At 42.8% G+C, this 18,985-nt stretch overlaps 1 protein-coding gene across 8 annotated transcripts in view; it reads left to right on the top strand.

The window, feature by feature from the left end:
* The window catches only part of LOC137524320 (uncharacterized), a 123,940-nt gene that overhangs the window by 53,520 nt on the left and 51,435 nt on the right, over window positions 1-18,985 (top strand). For all 8 annotated transcript variants that reach the window (XM_068244045.1, XM_068244044.1, XM_068244051.1 and 5 more), the window contains 2 exons: window positions 6,320-6,348; window positions 12,724-12,780. In XM_068244045.1, coding sequence (XP_068100146.1) covers window positions 6,320-6,348; window positions 12,724-12,780 — 86 coding nt within the window. The remainder of the gene's footprint in view (window positions 1-6,319; window positions 6,349-12,723; window positions 12,781-18,985) is intronic.

Genomic DNA, 18,985 nt, shown 5'->3' with positions numbered 1-18,985 from the left:
TTGGCACAGCGGTGTTTAAGAATTTTATGATGCTGGCCGAGCTCTGTTTTTCTTGGGGGTACTGATTATTTCCCCTATTTGACTCCCCCCTATACGTACCTTTCCCCCTTCTTGGGATAGGGCTGGATTCTCGCTTTCTCTCATCAGCCTCCAATTCATCTGAATCAATATCAGCAAGGGAGTCGTGACCTTTATGGGAATCATCATACCTAGGGGCCCTCATTTGCATATCTCTCTCTGGAGAGGAATCCAAATGTTGATCTTTAGGGACCCTTGTACTGTCATCGATTATGGTATTCATAGTCTTACATACCGTCTCCATACGATCCAACATGCCTTGCCATTTTAGGTCATATGGAGTGAGTATTGGCGGGCAAGGGCTGGATGATCTATCGAGTCTACCTGCCTGTTGGATTTTGAAGTACTGCTGTTGTAGTTCTTCAAAATCCTGTTTAAGTCTGCGATGCGCTTCACGATTCCGTTCGGCGTCTCTTTCCAGACTTTTGATCGCTACCTCCCTGTCTGAAATATCAATCATTAATTGGTCTCTATCAGCCCTTATAATTTGAAGATCTGATTCCACATCCCGTAACTGGGAGTTCAATGATTGGACGTTTCCCTCTGTTCCTTGCAATTGGGATCTCAACTGTACAATCTCTTTTTTCCTAGATTGTGCAAGAATATCTACCTCTAATAACCCATATAACACAGAGGGTAGGGCGCCTAACAACCTCTTCTTCAGTTCGGAATCCGAGGTTATTGTGATCATACATGAAAGATAGTGATCCACCATACCTTTAGATTGAAATATACAATCAGCTTCCTGTTTTACACTTTTCCTCATTCTGCCTATCCATTCATCTACTTCCTCATTATATTTTAGTTGTATAAATATAAATTCCACAATTTTTCGGAACGTCTGTTCCAAATGCAGTTCTGAATCACTACCTGTAGCACTCATGATTCAATAGCCAATGCAATAAAACCAGCTCAATAAAACGTTTTTACACTGTTTAAACCAGTAATGGAAAGTAAACGGATCTCGCTGGGGCCTCCAATTCTATGTCGGGCGTTTTGTCAATGTTTGTATAACTTGTTTAAAAATAAATATAAAATCAAAAATGTAAATGTAACGCTCCTGGGAAAATAGGAGGAGCTAAAATACAAACATACGCCTAACTGTGTGAGCTTGTTTTCCGAGGTTTTACAGTACTGGTTTAAACATGCAAATAAATGTGGACCAATTTATAAAAATATCAATTTAATATCGAATAAATATTACAATATCAAAACAATATAATATTGCACTTTTGATATAAAACAAAACTCATAAGGTCATTCTTATAATAAGCAATGAGCTGGATAATAATTTCAGTAAAACATAAAAATGTTATTATACTTATTCACCAATACAAAAGGCTTAAACCAATTAGCAGTCAACTCAAATACAGTGCAGAGATAGGACTCATCAAATATGGCCGTCGGCCCTGTTACTCAATTTACCACAGGGTCTCTGGAGACAAAATGGATGAATTGAACGACAACAAAATGGCTGTTATCAAAATCAAAATGGCTGCTATCAAAAACAAAATGGTGGCTATCAAAAACAAAATGGTGGCTATCAAAAACAAAATGGTGGCTATCAAAAATCAAAATTGCGCAGTCCAAAATCAAAAATGCGCTATCCAAAATAAACTGGCTGATGTCAGCTATACCATTCAATATAACAGATTTAGGATGACTCAGTGGATCTGACGACTGGGCGTTGCCCCACAATCGCTATGCAATCAACTATAAATGACAGGAATTTTCCCTCTGTCTACACTTTAACCTCCGCTGGCCTGTGTTACTACACAGAGCAGGCGGGTAAAATACATATAATTTTGGAATAAAATATCTATTGAGTCGTCCTAAACTTGGTTAGGTGTGGCTTGCACATGCTGCGGCAAAGTATCAAAATATCTAGAGGAGGTAGCTTGAAAGGTCTAGTTTTTTTATCCAAGACTGAGTTAAACAGCCAGTTATCAATGAACATATGGTAGAACTTAGGTGAGTTGTTTCCAACTTGCAACTTTGGAAAAGCTCACCCCTTTTTAAAATATCAACCAATGAAATTCAATCAATACATCATATGTTCAGATATTCTGCGCTGTAATAAGCCGTCTAACTAACAAGAAAATCAGAACTGGGTTCAAGTATAGTCACCAAGATGGCCTCTGGGCGTGTTCCTCTTAGGCGTGGCTGTGTTCAGATGGCATGAATCCTCTATGTCCTGGTCTGCTCAGATCTCTTGATGGTCTGATTCCTTTTCTCATTGAATGACCCCTCTCTTCTTATTCCCCTCACTACCTATGATCCTGCCCAGGAGATTAAATCTTCCAACCTATCACAAGGCAGTAGGAGTGATCAGTGGGAGTGATCAGTCACTAATCTTTAACTCAAGTGTAATGTTGGATTTCACCCTCTGGAGGTGCTGTTGGCTAACTAATCACCTTATTAATGGGATATGTGGCAAAATTAAAGACATTTTGATTGTGTTTTATTATAGCCCAACAGTGAATAAATCAATGTTATAATTCCTCTATGGATAGCTGATCTGGATGGGATCACTGGTTATTATTTATTATACAGTGACCTTTTCTACCATATTTAAGATAGATTGGATTTGATCCAAAAATCATTGGCATGCTTAAAACCACCATGGATCTCTCATTATAACACATTGTGCTTGTTAGCAGGGTTTTATATCTCTAACATTATTGTTTAACATACAACACTGGTAAACATATAGCATTTCTATATCATTCTGGATATATTCATTCAAATAATCTTTATATTAATACATATACAATGCCATAACCTTTTTTATATTCATTCTTAATTGTTATGCAATGATGCATACATGTGCTGTCTGTTTTCTTAACCTAGATGGGGAATTGTAATATAACTTTATGCTTTTTAATATGAACTATTGCTGACAGCACAGTCAATATATTTCCCAAGCTCTGTTTTTGTGTCTGAACCTTGGAAACACATACATTGTGCAAGGAAAACAACCCCCATCCAAGGCTTCTATGCATTAAATACAGCCAGGTCTGAGCCATTGTTTACAAAAACTGGTTCATTTACCGACAAAAGCTAGTTAAGGTCTGGTCTGTCTCTTTCATTGTCCTAAGACTCTTCTTGTTGGGCAATTGTTTGGTCAAACAAGGTACTTGTCTGCTTCCATTGTTCAAGTAAGGTGAATGAGATTACCTATTGCAAATAGCACCTCAGCTGACTGCCTGTTGTTCAACATCTGACCTTCCTTTAGAGACACATACAAGTCAGCTTTGTAGGGCAATATTACATCGCCATATTAAAATAATCTATACATTTCTAAATAATCAATGCACCTATATTAATCTATAATAACCCTGATCATCAGAAAGTCTTTGTCTCCTGTACCTTAGGGGAAGGAAATTAATTAGGTTTTATTTGTATTTGATCATGTACAATTCAGTTTATCGGGAAAACGATATTCCGCCATATGGAAATCTCGACAACCTGTTGCTTTTCAAGGGGAATATTTAATTGCTACCATTCTTAAACTGTTAATGGCACAGGCCTCAAACCTGGTACAGTTGGTTATTGGGTGACTGGGGTTCAAATTCTTAAAAGGGGGTGGAGCCACACAAACTCAACAGATTTGTTTCATTTCAATGCAGATTATTGATACCAAGACCGCAAAGCTCACAAACTTGGTCAGTGAGTAATTGTGTGTTAGGGTTAGAAAAAGTAGGCGGAGCCAACACCAGCCAAATACATACCCGGGCAACGCCGGGCAATCAGCTAGTAAGTGATAAAGATGCTAAGCCTACATTCAAAACTTTTTCTGCTGTTATGATTTGGAGTTATCACATACTTAAGGAAACACTGGCCCTTTAGTAGTCGTGCCAAAGAATTGCATGCTGGGGGCTCTTTTTATCTATAATCTATTCCTCCTCTTCCCTTTATTTCCCTGACAGTTCCTTATCTGAAACCTAATGCACTACTCACTTGTGTTTACAAGCAAGGCTGAGGTGACTCAGCGATTGGAGGAGACAAGAAAAAAAATAAAGGGCAGAAATGACATCACGAGTTAGCCTTAACTGTGGGCAAAAGACATGGCCCCCACTAGGAACAGAATTCTCGTAATTTACTATATAACATTCACTGAAATAAAAATGTGGACAGTATAATACATGTGTTATGTAAGTAGATCAAGTATTTATCTACTTATGTATGTGTTTTTTTTTTCCCTGGCATAGTATGGCTGATCCTACTGCTTTAAAGCGAAATTGTGGCCAAGAATTGAACTTCATTCCAATCAGTGCTGATACCCCCCTTTTACATTATTATTATTATTATTATTATTATTATTATTATTATTTATTGTATTTATATAGCGCCAACATATTACGCAGCGCTGCACAATAGATAAAAGGGTTAACATACAAGGTAGGACATACAGGAAACTCACAACAAAACAAGATCATGCAAATGATTTGATAATACAGTGTCATAGGTCAAAATAGAGACTGTTCTAGTCCACAAGAGGGGTGATTGTCAGTAAGATTGCATAATCAAGCTGGAAACACTAAGGGAGATGGCCCTGCCAGAGGCTTACAATCTAAAGGGTGGGGGTGGAGACAATAGGTGTATCTGTTGAGAGGGTGTCTAACAGAACATATTATGGTGCTGGTGTAGGGGGGTATACGAGCATGAAAGGGTGAGTCTTGAGAGCTTGTGTGAAGGTATTAAAGGTGGGGGTGAGTCTGGTGGCTGGAGGGAGCGAGTTCCAGAGAGCAGCTTATTGCGGGTGGACCTGGCATTCCAGAGGCCACAGGAAACACGGAGTGAATGCCTAGGGGTAGGATTGATAGGAATAAGGTTATGCCGAGGGGGTGTGTGGGTAGAGTTTGGGGGGGAGGGAAGGGAGGTGCTTGGGGGTTGAGGGCCAAAAGGGAGTCTAAGGACAAAAGGGGAGAGGGTGCGGGGAAACAGAAGGGGGACAAGGTGTAGAAGGAGGTGGAGGTAGAGCATGTGGTGATGGGGGAGAGCGAGATGGGGAGGGAGATAGCTTGGAAATGGTGGAGGGGTAAGGGAGTGAATAGGAGGGAACATTTTGTACTGATGGGATAAGGTAGAATGGGGTGTGGAGAGTGGAAGCATAGACAGGGGGACAGCAGTTAGACCAAGATGAGATAAATGTCACCAATGATGTGGCTGAAGGGGTTCAGCAAAGTTGCATCAGTAATCAATCTGGTAAGAAGCAGTCCACAGGAGATCATCAGTGAAGTTGGCAGAACATCAAGGATGGCCCAAAAAAAAAATTAAAAAAAAAATCCAGCTGTGTGTGATTGGTAGATGGGGTGTCTGGTTGGTAATGACGTAGCTTGTCTGGAGGTCGGCGATGGATCAGCTGATAGGGAGTTCAGCAGTGGAGCAGTTAGCGAAGATCAGCAGAGGTGTGGTTGGTGAGGCACGGTGAAACCATCAGTAGTTTGGTAAGTGGGTGTGCAGTGCTTAAATTTAGCTGGCTGTATGTTTAGCTGGTGTATGTTCAATATGGTATTGAAGGTACTTCTATGCAGGGTGTAGAAAATCAGTAGATGAACAACAGGCCCAGAGTTCTGTGCTAGTTCACTTCTGTTCCCTTCTGGCTCAATTCTGGTATAATTCGGTTTGTCTAAAGTACCCTTAAAATTAATACCCTTTAAATTTATACCCTGCTGACCAAGGTCATGCTGACTATATGATCTACTAATATACCCCTGACTAGATTGATGCTAACAAGCAGACATGAGAAATCTATTCCTTTTCACAAACGGATCATCAAGGAGCTCTATATGGCTGATCTCGTGGTGAAGCCCCTCCAACAGGAGACTGTGAGGACCATTTTCCTGGCAGCTTCCTGTCTGTGATCCTTGTTGCATTGTGGGAAATAGCTGTTTACAGCTGTTTCCAACTGCCAAAAAAGCATGCAGCATCACCTGCCAGCAGAAAAAATGTTACCATGTGATAAGTGTGAGAATGTAAATCAAGGAGAGGAAAGCTTTTACAATGGGCAAACACTGACTAAATCATTTATACATAATTATTGTAAAAATGAAGCACTTTTTATTTTTACTACATAATTTTCACTGGAGTTCCTCTTTAGGGCTCTAATAGTTTATTTTAAAGTTTTGGACAGGATAGTTTTAAAATTGGAGTAATTATACAATAAGAGCCTGTTCAACATATTTCACAGCATTAGGAACATTAATATGAAAACGTAAACTTTATCTCTCTTCTCCAGGGTCCATGGTTCCTCGGCCAGCAGATCTGGTGAGTAGGTAGAGAACACTGTCTGTGGTGGGGTAATAATCTCATGTAGTGGGCATTCTGTAGAGTATATGTGTGTCGGGTGTGGGCTGCCCCTCTATACACAAATTTTTATCCAAAACATTACTTATCGGCATTGCTTGCATTTTATCTGTGTGGAAGCTCCTTTGTGAAATAATGTCAAATAATTCGCCTTCGAAGTGGCATTACATTTTAAATTACATTTTTGCATTCAACACAGTAAAAAAATTAATAGGAAAACAAGACTGTTCTGATGCCATTTAAATGCATAATTACACCTCGCTGATATCATTGCGGCTGCAGGACAAATGATCTGACTGACTCCTAAGTAACTGGTGAGAAAATAAAGGAGATAAAGTTATCTGCTTCCCCCCTGGATACAGCACAAATTTTTATACCTTCTTTACACAGTTTATTATACAGTTTATTATACCTACCAAACAATCTTTAAGTGTGGTGTCACAGTTAAAGCCAACCTAGCATGTACCATTATGATCAACCCGAGAGAAAAAGTAGCATGCTTAAGGATTTGTACTTTTTCAAAAGACAGCTTACATACTATGGCTGGGAATTGAACCCAGGTCTCAGTGTGTAGTAGGTATCTGACTTACTCCCTATACCACCAACCACACTACATGGTACATGCTAGGCTGGCTTTAGCATGCAGTGTGGTTGGTGGTATAGAGGGTAAGTCAGATACCTACTACACACTGAGACCTGGGTGTTGTAAGGGCCTTGCCATAACATAGATATTATGGTAGCTAAGACTACTCCTGGGCTTTTCTTGTGGTTGAAGAGATGAGTGAACTGTGACACCACACTTAAAAAAAAAAAAAAAAAAACAGCAAACCGTGAAGCTTCCCCATATTGGAGCATTTGATTTGGTAAAGTCTTAAGCCAATGTGTTGACTCACCACACAGCCCTGCACCCAGCATGTGTCTCGTATGACTGTCTATAAGTACGCTTTAGGTTAGCAGGAATGGTTGCATGGCCACCTAGCTTTTCATCCTTCCCACCCTTGCCCTGGAATCTTCTAGACTTCAAAGTGCTGTCCTTTGCTGTGTGTGGTTGTTGGTATAGTGGTGAGCATAGCTGCCCTCCATGCAGTGGACCTGGGTTCAATTCCCAGCCAAGGCATGTGAGCTTGCTTTTGACATAATACAATGTCTGCAAGAAAAATCACTGCAAAACGAGAGAGAGAGATTGATTGATTTTGTGTTTCAATTCCAGATTCCGCGGAAATTAAAATTTTTCTGCAGAATTCCGTTTGAGAGGTATAGCAATTCCGTTCCGACCGGCGAAATCGGAATTGAGCTAATTCCAGCCACAATTACGGAATTAAGAATTCCGCGGAAAGCGGCGAGCATCCCTAGCCTGTACCTATGTTTGGGGGGGGGGGGGGGGGTAAGGGGAAAGTTGCAAGGATGTTTTGGAACAAGGGTAGGAGACGCCCAATGCAAAAACCAATAATAGATATAGGGTATAATGCCTAGTACACACCATACAATTTTCAGTAAGATTTTCTGTTAGATTTACCTGCCAGATAGATAATTTCCAACATGTTGGAAATTATCTATCTAACCATCTATCTGCCTAGCAATTAAGCATTGTTCTGCTCAGCAGGAGATAACCAGAAGACAGTGCACCAGAGATGACCAGTCTCTACCAGAACTTTACAGAAAATGATCTAATTACAGTAAAATCTAACAGAAAATTGTATGGTGTGTACTAGGCATAAGGTAGAAGGATCATAGGGATGTAATGGGTGGCCAGAGGCTTGTGGTGAAAATGAGAGTAGCTTAGCTGAGCTGCCTAAGTAGGCAGTGCGGTTGAATTGGGGAACCTTACCTGGTTGATCCAGATCTTACTCCTACTCCTGGCAAAGAGAAGGTTGCTGGGCATTCTTAGAGGGTAGAAGGGGGGAAGCTTAAACTCATTTTTTTTGTACCTAATCAATCAAACCTTTTCTAGTGGAAGTTTCATCCCACTCTCAGTGTATGTATTAGTACGCCGCCCGGTCAGTTGGTTGCAGGGCGAGCCAAATGACAGCTCACCCTGCTACTGCTGAATCACAAGGCGGCATTGAATCCTAATCGCCCTCTGAGTCATAGCAACTCGGAGGAAGAAATCATTTGGGGTCCGGCAATCGCTGGCACCCTGAATTACCTTTATGTGGGGCGGGGAGTATAGCACTGCAGCTATAGCCACAACCTCATCTGACGCTTCACACCTTCGTGCGTGCACCTAGATTGCTTCGCCACTTTCATGCATTTTAGTTCTAATTTAACTAACAGGTGCTTTGTGCTGGGGTGCATCAAGCAAGACATATCTGTTCCAAAAGACACATAGAGCTTAATGCATGAAGTAGTGTTAAATCTACCATACACATGCACAGCGCAGGTTACTATAAGTGCGCACGGTCCTGTCAGCATAGCATGTTCTCCTAACTGCTGCGCCATGCACTCATAGCGTAACCATGATACTGCACTAGTGCTTTCGTTTCTACTGTAATTACCATAGTAGCGGCCACACTAGAGGAGTTACACAGTCACACTACGAGAGCATGACGCTGCAGGACTGCGCGTTGTGTCCGTGCGCTAATAGTAACCCGCGCTGTGTGTGCACAGTAGATTTAACGCTACTTCATGCATCGAGGCCATAGAGACAAACTACTATAGTAAATATAGAAAAGTGAAGAGTAATTATAGGTTGGGTACTCACAAAGAGTGGCCACCAGAGAGGCAACCATCCACAAGGCAGGTAAAGACAACAAGACTCTCCTCTCTGGTCTGCGAGTTGCTTCAGTATTGTTACACTCTGTAGAAAACTACACCCAACCTTCTTCTACCAGAGTGGACTAGATAAATGTACTAGGAGATGCCGAAACAAGAATTCAAGTGTACCTGTAGGGAACACAATTGCCCAATTTACATACCCTGGTTGCCTCAGTAGAGGAAAGCCTCTACTGGGACGCCCCAAACCATTCTGACAAGGTCTTGTAGAAGAGGTTTGCACGCTCTTGATTGTGGATGACCGCAAGGCAGCTTTTGCCTGCGCATTAACACAGAGATGGTCGGGCATGACATTTTCATGCTCTTTTACGTACTTCCAGAGCATTCTGGCATCCAGTGGTGGTCTCGAGGAGCACATGGGAAGCCCTGGAAGATCCAGAGGCCCCCCCTCTATTGAGGTGAGTATCTGACTTTTACCTTGTGCAAAGTTACAGATTTGTTTTGTAGTGAGCCTGAAGCCATTTTGAAATTAAAAACAAAAAACGATACTTACAGAAGCAGGGGAAAGTGAGAGGAACAAAGGCCCTATAGGACCCAGAGCCTTCTCGCTCCTTATGTATGTTTATTTATTTGTTTTTGTTTCTTGTTTTTTTCAAAATCACTTCAAGTCTGCTTTGAATAAATAAAAACAATTTAAAAGGAAGTAAGATATTGTCCTCAGAGATGCTCAAATCCGGATTCAGATGAAATCCGGATGGTTGTTATCCAGCTTTCATCCAGTTAAATGAAATCACCTGTGTGAAGGGGGGGGGGTTTGGGGGATGGTTTAATCTTACCATCATTACGTCTTCTTAGGTCCGTCCCTCGGCGCCTCCCATGATGCAGTCCAAGCGGCGGTCACGTGATTACAAACGCTTTCTCCTTCCGGTTTGAAGGCGATAGGTAAGATTAACCTTCACCCCGCCACAGGTGATTTCATTTAACTGGATGAAATCCGGATAACAACTATCCGGATTTCATCTGAGTCCGGATTTGAACATCTCTAATTGTCCTTACCTCAATAATCAATCCAAATGTAACTTTGTTAATGAATGTATTGGACTCTAAAATCAAACAATGCATTTCAATAGCTACAGTGGCTTGCAAAAGTATTCAACCCCCTTGATGTTTTCCACATTTTGTCACATTACTGCCACAAACATGAATCAATTTTATTGGAATGCCACGTGAAAGACCAATACAAAGTGGTGTACACATGAGCAGTGGAACGAAAATCATACGTGATTCCAAACATTTTTTACAAATAAATAACTGCAAAGTGGGGTGTGCGTAATTATTCAGCCCCCTGAGTCAATACTTTGTTGAACCACCTTTTGCTGCAATTACAGCAGCCAGTCTTTTAGGGTATGTCTCTACCAGCTTTTCACATCTACAGACTGAAATCCTTGCCCATTCTTCTTTGCAAAACAGCTCCAGCTCAGTTAGATTAGATGGGCAGAGTTTGTGAACAGCAGTTTTCAGATCTTGCCACAGATTCTCGATTGGATTTAGATCTGGACTTTGACTGGGCCATTCTAACACATGGATATGTTTTGTTTTAAGCCATTCCATTGTTGCCCTGGCTTTATGTTTAGGGTCATTGTTCTGCTGGAAGGTGAACCTCCACCCCAGTCTCAAGTCTTTTGCAGACTCCAAGAGGTTTTCTTCCAAGATTGCCCTGTATTTGGCTCCATCCATATTCCCATCAACTCTGACCAGCTTCCCTGTCCCTGCTGAAGAGAAGCACCCCCAGAGCATGATGCTACCACCACCATATTTGACAGTGGGGATCGTGTGTTCTGAGTGATGTGCAGTGTTAGTTTTCCGCCACACATAGCGTTTTGCATTTTGGCCAAAAAGTTCCATTTTGGTCTCATCTGACCAGAGCACCTTCTTCCACATGTTTGCTGTGTCCCCCAAATGGCTTGTGGCAAACTGCAAACAGGACTTCTTATGCTTTTCTGTTAACAATGGCTTTCTTCTTGCCACTCTTCCATAAAGGCCAACTTTGTGCAGTGCACCACTAATAGTTGTCCTATGGACAGATTCCCCCACCTGAGCCGTAGATCTCTGCAGCTCGTCCAGAGTCTCCATGGGCCTCTTGACTGCATTTCTGATCAGCGCTCTCCTTGTCCGGCCTGTGAGTTTAGGTGGATGGCCTTGTCTTGGTAGGTTTACAGTTGTGCCATACTCCTTCCATTTCTGAATGATCGCTTGAACAGTGCTCTGTGGGATGTTCAAGGCTTTGGAAATCTTTTTGTAGCCTAAGCCTGCTTTAAATGTCTCAATAACTTATCCCTGACCTGTCTGGTGTGTTCTTTGGACTTCATGGTGTTGTTGCTCCCAATATTCTCTTAGACAACCTCTGAGGCCGTCACAGAGCAGCTGTATTTGTAGTGACATTAGATTACACACAGGTGCACTCTATTTAGTCATTAGCACTCATCAGGCAATGTCTATGGGCAACTGACTGCACTCAGACCAAAGGGGGCTGAATAATTATGCACACCCCACTTTGCAGTTATTGATTTGTAAAAAATGTTTGGAATCATGTATGATTTTCGTTCCACTTCTCACATGTACACTACTTTGTATTGGTCTGTCACGTGTAATTCCAATAAAATTGATTCATGTTTGTGGCAGTAATGTGACAAAATGTGGAAAACTTCAAGGGGGCTGAATACTTTTGCAAGCCACTGTATTTCAATGGGTATTTCAATCTTCTTTAGGTCAATACAAAAAGGCCTTAAATACAAATGCAGCTTGATTGAGTGCTTAAATATGGGCTTTACAAATCACCTGGATAATTCACACTTTTACAAACCCTCCATACATTTCCATACACTTGACAACTGTGTTGTGTAGATGTGGCTTAAGGTGGCCATTAACGGTCCAATTTCTAGCAAAAAATTGTTTAAGCGATCATAAATTCTGATCGGATTGGTTGTAAATAATCTCAGTTGATGGGCACAATCGATTACAAACGATTATAAAAATAGTCGTCTGATTGGATTTTCGTCAAACCAAAATTTGGATTTTCTTGTTGGTTGTGATAGATAGGAAGCAAAGATTGGTTGGTTGATGGTGTAGTGAACGATTTTTCTTTCAGAATTCCTGATTGCTCGAACTATTTTTCACTAGAAATTGGACCATTAGTGGCCACCTTTAGGCTACATTCACAGTGGGATGTTGCGGAGCTGCATAATAAAGACTTGTAATGCAGCTTACCGCACTGCACTGATAATCCTATGGGACGTTCACAGTGCAACATTAGGGTGGAATTGTAACGTGTAGCGTTATGGTAACACACTGCTGCAGTGCATTACCTCTAAACACACACGTTACCATGTAGAGGAAAGCATTCTTTTCATTGCCTATATGTTTTACTGTACCTACTGTATGCGACGGTAACGCAGCATTAATGCTCATTACCACCTTTTTTTACATTGTAACGCAACGTCCCACTGTGAATAAGCCCTTAGTCTACAGTCAAGCAATAAGAGGAAGAGAATGGGCTTATTGAAGAGCAGTGCCTCCATCCTCTCCTCCATGTGAATAATTAATGTCACTGTCCTTCTCTTATAGGCCGCTGTTCTTATCGTATCTGTTCCCTGGATTCATTTTTTCGTTTACTCTTATGATGTGAGTAATTATCTTTTTTTTTTTTTTTTTTTTCTGTGCTCAGTATGACTTTTACAAACACTAGCCACATAATGACTGTCAAACAGCCAGTAGTCACCTGATTATATCTTCCTGCAGTCTGGCAAATATCTGTGCCATCCCCACTCTGGTAAAGGTCAGCAACATGCCCAAGTCTAATGTCCATCTGCACCACCCACCAGTCTAACATTCATCTGCACCACCCACCAGTCTAACATTCATCTGCACCACCCACCAGTCTAATATTCATCTGCACCACCCACCAGTCTAATATTTATCTGCACCACCCACCAGTCTAACATTCATCTGCACCGCCCACCAGTCTAATATTCATCTGCACCACCCACCAGTCTAATATTTATCTGCACCGTCCACCAGACTAACATTCATCTGCACCGCCCACCAGACTAACATTCATCTGCACCACCCACCAGACTAACATTCATCTGCACCGCCCACCAGACTAACATTCATCTGCACCACCCACCAGACTAACATTCATCTGCACCACCCACCAGTCTAACATTCATCTGCACCACCCACCAGTCTAACATTCATCTGCACCGCCCACCAGTCTAACATTCATCGCGTCCAGTGAAAAATGGTGCCGGTTAAATAATGGCGCCCCCTTCTGCCCGATATTTGTTTAAAATGATATTTATCGTTTTAACGGCGCCAACCTTGTGAACGTAATTTATCATTTTAAAACCTGCTTTTTTTGTCCTGCCTGAACGATAATTATCGTTTTAAGCCCTGCTTTGCTGCCATTTGGAAAATGTCTGCCCGTCGACTTTAACGTTTAATAGCAAAGCCCCTTAAAAGATAGAAGCACCAAGTTTGCAGGGAATGTTAAGAAGAACAGTGGGAACAAGAGGAAAACATTTTTTTCAAAAAGACCTTATAGTTTTTGAGAAAATCGATACAGACGCATTATCGCTAGCTCCCGCTGCCCTCCCTGCCTCTCTCACACCTGTCACCCTCACCCATGCTGGCACCCATGGGTGCATTGGGTGCCAGCATGGGTGAGAGTGACAGGTGGGGGGAGGCAGGTAGGGCAGCGGGAGCTAGCGCTAATGCGTCTGTATAGACGCGCTCTCAGCTATACTGCATAGCTGAGAGCAGTACGGTGGGGGCGGCGTGTGTGGCGTCGGGGCGGCGGAAATCTTCAATCAACTTTAACAGAAGATTGCAAGATAAAGAATACTGTCGTGGGACCTAATTGGCATGGGATTTTTTCTTAAAGGTACAGGTAAGTATTTATGGTTAATTTAGATTAATAAAATACTTTTCTCGTTGTTGCGTTTTTATTTCATTTAACCCTTTATGGAAATGGGTAAGGGGTACTTTGCACCCCTATAATCATTTCTCCTGGGAGGTGGGCAGGCATCTGGGTCCCCCTTCTTAAAGGGGACTCCCAGATGCCACCATAAACCCCCCCCCCCAGGGAGTCGTCGCCCCCACCTCCTCCTGGGGCACCGGAGGTGGGAAAGAGCCCCTTGTCCATGGATTGGACAAGGGCTCGGGGGGAGAGGGAAAGGCTTAAGGAAGTCGGCCGGCCTGCATGGGAGACAAGGGGTTAAAGAGGCTCGGGAGGGGGGACCCCACGTCATTTTTTTTTCAAAAAATTTCCCACACTCAGAACATTAAAAAATTGTATTTTTTTTTTAAATATTCTTTCCCAGTATCTTTTTAACATATCCTGCAAATTAGGTGTTGCTAGGATTTAAGGTGCCTTTGCTATTACCGTATATACTCGAATACAAGTCGACCTTGTGTATAAGTCGACCCCAATATTTGACCCTCTTAAGCTGGCATTTTTTAATGTCTCGAATATAAGTCTATCCAGCAAAGTTGTAGTTAAGTCCAAACCTTCTGTCTTTGGAAGAAATCATAAATAAGGTTAAGGGCAGCATGATGGCAAGGTAGTTCTCACTCTCGCCTTGCAGTGCTGGGTTCCCGGGTTAAAATCCCAGACAGGTCAACATCTGTATGCAATGTAACAATGTATACTCTGCCTGTGTCTGTGTGGGCTTCCTCCAGGCACTATGGTTTCCTCTCACATCCCACAACATACAGATAAGTTAACTGGCTTCCCCCTAACTTGGCCCAAGACTATAATACATACACTACATGATACATAGACATATGGCTAAGGTAGGGATTAGATTGTGAGCCCCTCTGAGGGACAGTTAGTGACAAGACAGTATACTCTGTACAGCACTGCAGAAGATGTCACTGCTATATAAATACTAAATAATAATAACAGTGGGCATGTATGATACTGATACCAGGAGCAACCCTGCATGATCTCCATGCATCTTCCTCACACTGTGCTGCTGATATGTTAATACAGAACATTAAAAGCAGCACAGTGTTGGAAACATGCTTGCAGATCACAAGGGGTTAATCACTTCAAGTATCTTGCCTCAGTTAGAAAAGCAACGATAAGCAACAATGCACACAGGAGCTGAGTGCTGACAGGGAAGATGAGCCCAATCCTGGGATTCAAAGAAACATGTTAGAGAATTACCCAGACTCTGGATGCATCTAAACTTCCTCTCAATGCCTCCACAATATCCTCCACAGATCACTGAAATGCTGGCTTCAGCTCCCATCCAACATGTCTCGCTACTCTGATCCCCTCCCCCACTTCCTCATGTCACTAGGAAGCAGGACGGGGATACCTAATGCTAATTGCATCAATGCTGATAGATAACGCTGCTCTCCCCAGCCCTGCACAATAAGGGCCGGTTCACACGGACGCTTGGCGGTGTCTACCGTCAAGTGTTCGGGACCCATCGGCTAAACTCTCCCATTCAAGTGAATGGGAGCGTTTAGCATTGCACGGTTAGCGTCGATTGCCGTCGATTGCATAAACGCGGCGTTCTGATCCCGATTTAACGCATCGTTTAGGCGGTCCCTAGAAGCCGCATGCAACGTCCAGGGACGGCTAGCCGGCGCGGCTTCATGTCCCCCTGCGGGGACGAGAAACGCCGATCGCGACGATCTCCGTACTGCCGCCACCGAACGAGACGTCACAGGACAACGCAACTTCCTGGCCGCCCCAACGCTGCCTGCCGCCCGTGTGAACCGGCCCTGAAGGTGTCACTGTTATCAGCAGTGCTGACACTTCAGTGATTGAAGATTCAACAGAGCTCCAGCTTCAATGGAGGAATTAAGCGGCTCCTGCCCCACTGGCTGTACGAGAGTCACGTGTTATCAGAGCGGAGGTTAGTCTATTATGCAGCTTGCAGGGGGAGGTGGATTATGGTGACCAGGCATTTTAAGGAAAGCAGGGGGACACAATCTGGCTGGCTAGCAGCACAAGGGGAAAAGAATGCAGCAAATGTAGAGCAGAGGGAATGCTTTATACTCTGCTACAAGTCAGAAATTTAGGTCTGATGCAAGTATAAGTCGACCCCCCTACTTTACTAAAGTAGATCAGACCTAAATTTCTCGACTTGTAGACGAGTATATACGGTAACTGCTAAATTCGGCGGGAATTGTTTCCCTAAGAACTGTCATTACGGGATTTAAATGTATCCGTTTTTTTTTGTTTTTTTTTTGAACTTTTAAAATTGATTTTCTCAAAAAGTATAAGGTCTTTTTGAAAAAAAAAATGTCCCTCTTGTTCCCACTGTTCTTAAAGTGGACACAAATTAAAAATACAAGATTTCAGAAATAAAATCTATTTTCTAACTTATAATAATAAATAGCAGCCTTTTTTCAGCTGCATGATGACAAATATAATTTTTTTTACATTTATTGGAGGGATCCCTCCCTTCCTTTTATATTGCCAGGACAGAATCCGGCAAACTGGTTGAGTAGGAGGTGCTTGGTAAAGGAGGAATTGCTAATGGCTGGCTGCCACCTGTATAACCCTAGTTATGAAAAGAGAAGGGTGAAAAGCAGGCACTGAAATGTTCATAGGCTTGAAGGAGTGTTTATATATCTTTGTATGTGTCAGAGTGGGGCAACTAAATATTTTGAATTTAAAAATGTTTGGTTTGGGTCCGCTTTAACATTCCCTGCAAATTTGGTGTTTCTGGCATTTAAGGGGGCTTTGCTATTAACCTGTTGCCGCCCGCGTCACGCCGATGGGCGTGGCCGCGGCGGCAGCCCCAGGACCGCCTAACTCCGATTGGCGTAAAGTCCTGGGGCTTACATTTGCAGGAGATCACGCGCAGGCTGCGCGCGCATCTCCTGCTTGGGGGGGGGCGGAGCTCTGTCCCGCCTTCAGTCTCCGAGCGGCTATTGCAGCTCGGGAGACTGTTAGACGGCGATCACGCCGTCTATTTATATGGTGCAGCACTGCGATCAGCAGCAGCGCTGCACTGGGGACAGCCGTGTGACACCTATGAGAGCTGATCGCCGTGATTGGCTGGCTGGGGGGAGGGAGAGAGGGAATGGGTTTAAAGGAACAGTTTTTTTGTTTTTTTTTTTAAACACAAACAAAAATATTTATTTAAAAAAAAATAAACATGGGGGAAGTGATCAGACCCCACCAACAGAGAGCTCTGTTGGTGGGGAGAAAAGGGGGGGGGGGTATCACTTGTGTGCTATGATGTGCGGCCCTGCAGCTATGCCTTAAAGCTGCAGTGGCCTTCTTTTTTTTTTTTTTTTTTACTAAAAATGGCCTGGTCACTAGGGGGGTTTAGCCCTGCAGTCCTCAAGAGGTTAACCGAAAAATTCGTCGGGGGCGTTTAATTTTCCCATGGTCTGAGAAAATCGATTTTAAAGTTCTTCTTCTAAGTATATAAGATCTTTTTGAAAAAAAAAATGTTTTCCTCTTGTTCCCACTGTTCTTCTTAACCTGCAAACTTGGTGTTTCTAGCTTTTAAGGGGGCATTGCTATTAAACGTTAAAGTCGGCGGGCAGACATTTTCCAAACGGCAGCAAAGCAGGGCTTAAAACATTAAAGTTCAGCAGGACAAAAAAAAAAGTTTTAAAACGATAAATTATGTTCAAAAGGTTGGTGCCATTTTTTAACATTTAAAACGATAAATATCGTTTTATAATGTAAGTGAATGGTGCGCCATTTTTATCTATCGGCGCTGGGCGCCATTTTTCACTGGCCCACATTCATCTGCATGTTTTGCATTTGCAGTGGATAGTCACATGCTGATTGCTACACATAAAACTCTCAGCAGCTAATGGCCATGTATTCTGATCTGATGCATAAACCCCATGCTCATAGCAGCTGATGGCCACACGTCACACTCTCAGCAGCTAATGGCCATGTCTTGTATTCAGGGCTGGAGTTCTGGAAAGGCCTTGGGTGGCTGCATCATAGAGGGGCACCTGAACATTTAGTGGTTGCTACATATGAAAGAGTGGCCTGAAAATGGAGAGCATGTAAAAAGTAATGACTCACACACCAGCCACAATAAGTTGCATAAAGATATGTATTAAAGTGGATACACAAAGCCCCAGAGGGCAGATAAGCTCATATACATCAGATAAACATCAAAAACAGCAGTATACAAAATGACATACAGTGGGGTGGAACAACAAAATTCCCCTGGGAACAAACAGCCTCCTTAGGCAGCGTAATGCTCAAGATTGCTGGCAGTGAACAAAATAGCTTAGTATCGATCTGAACATAAACACAGCAAAGTAATGTCCCATGGGGATTAGTAATACCCTGACAGCGCCGTTTTGGGATGTCCCTTCGTCAGAGGGTATCAGTCAGAGGCTCCTTAGGCTGCTGTTCAGATCCAGAGGCGTCTGAGCCATCAGGCAGGTATAAATTCTTGCCTAGAGCGACAGGAGGAGGGAAGGGCGCTGCTGCACTGAGTAGTGAGAGAAGAAATGCCTCTCAGCTCACTCAGGTATCAGTTTACACAGCAGCAGCTAACAGCAGCGCCTGACTCGACTCATAACTGATTCACTGACTGATTCATTCATTTCCTTCAGCTCAATTATGCAAAGAACCACAGTAATGAATTAGTCAGTGAGAGAAGGCACTCATCCTAGTCAGGGATCCGAGTACAGCATCAGCTCCTGAGTCCTGAGATTCATTCTGTCCCTCTCTCTCTGCTACTGGTAACTGCGTTGATGTAGAGACTGTGTAGCAGCCAGGCATGGACTGCCCCCCAGGCCCCCTTTCATTCAGTGATTTAGGGTTGGTCCTGTGTCTGGTGTATTCAGGTTTGTTGATGTAAGGCAATGTGAAACACTAGGCTAG

The sequence above is a fragment of the Hyperolius riggenbachi genome, chromosome 7, assembly GCF_040937935.1.
Source record: "Hyperolius riggenbachi isolate aHypRig1 chromosome 7, aHypRig1.pri, whole genome shotgun sequence".
Taxonomy (NCBI): domain Eukaryota; kingdom Metazoa; phylum Chordata; class Amphibia; order Anura; family Hyperoliidae; genus Hyperolius; species Hyperolius riggenbachi.
Note: the sequence above shows the minus strand (reverse complement) of the source record. Positions and strands in the feature narration are given on the sequence as shown.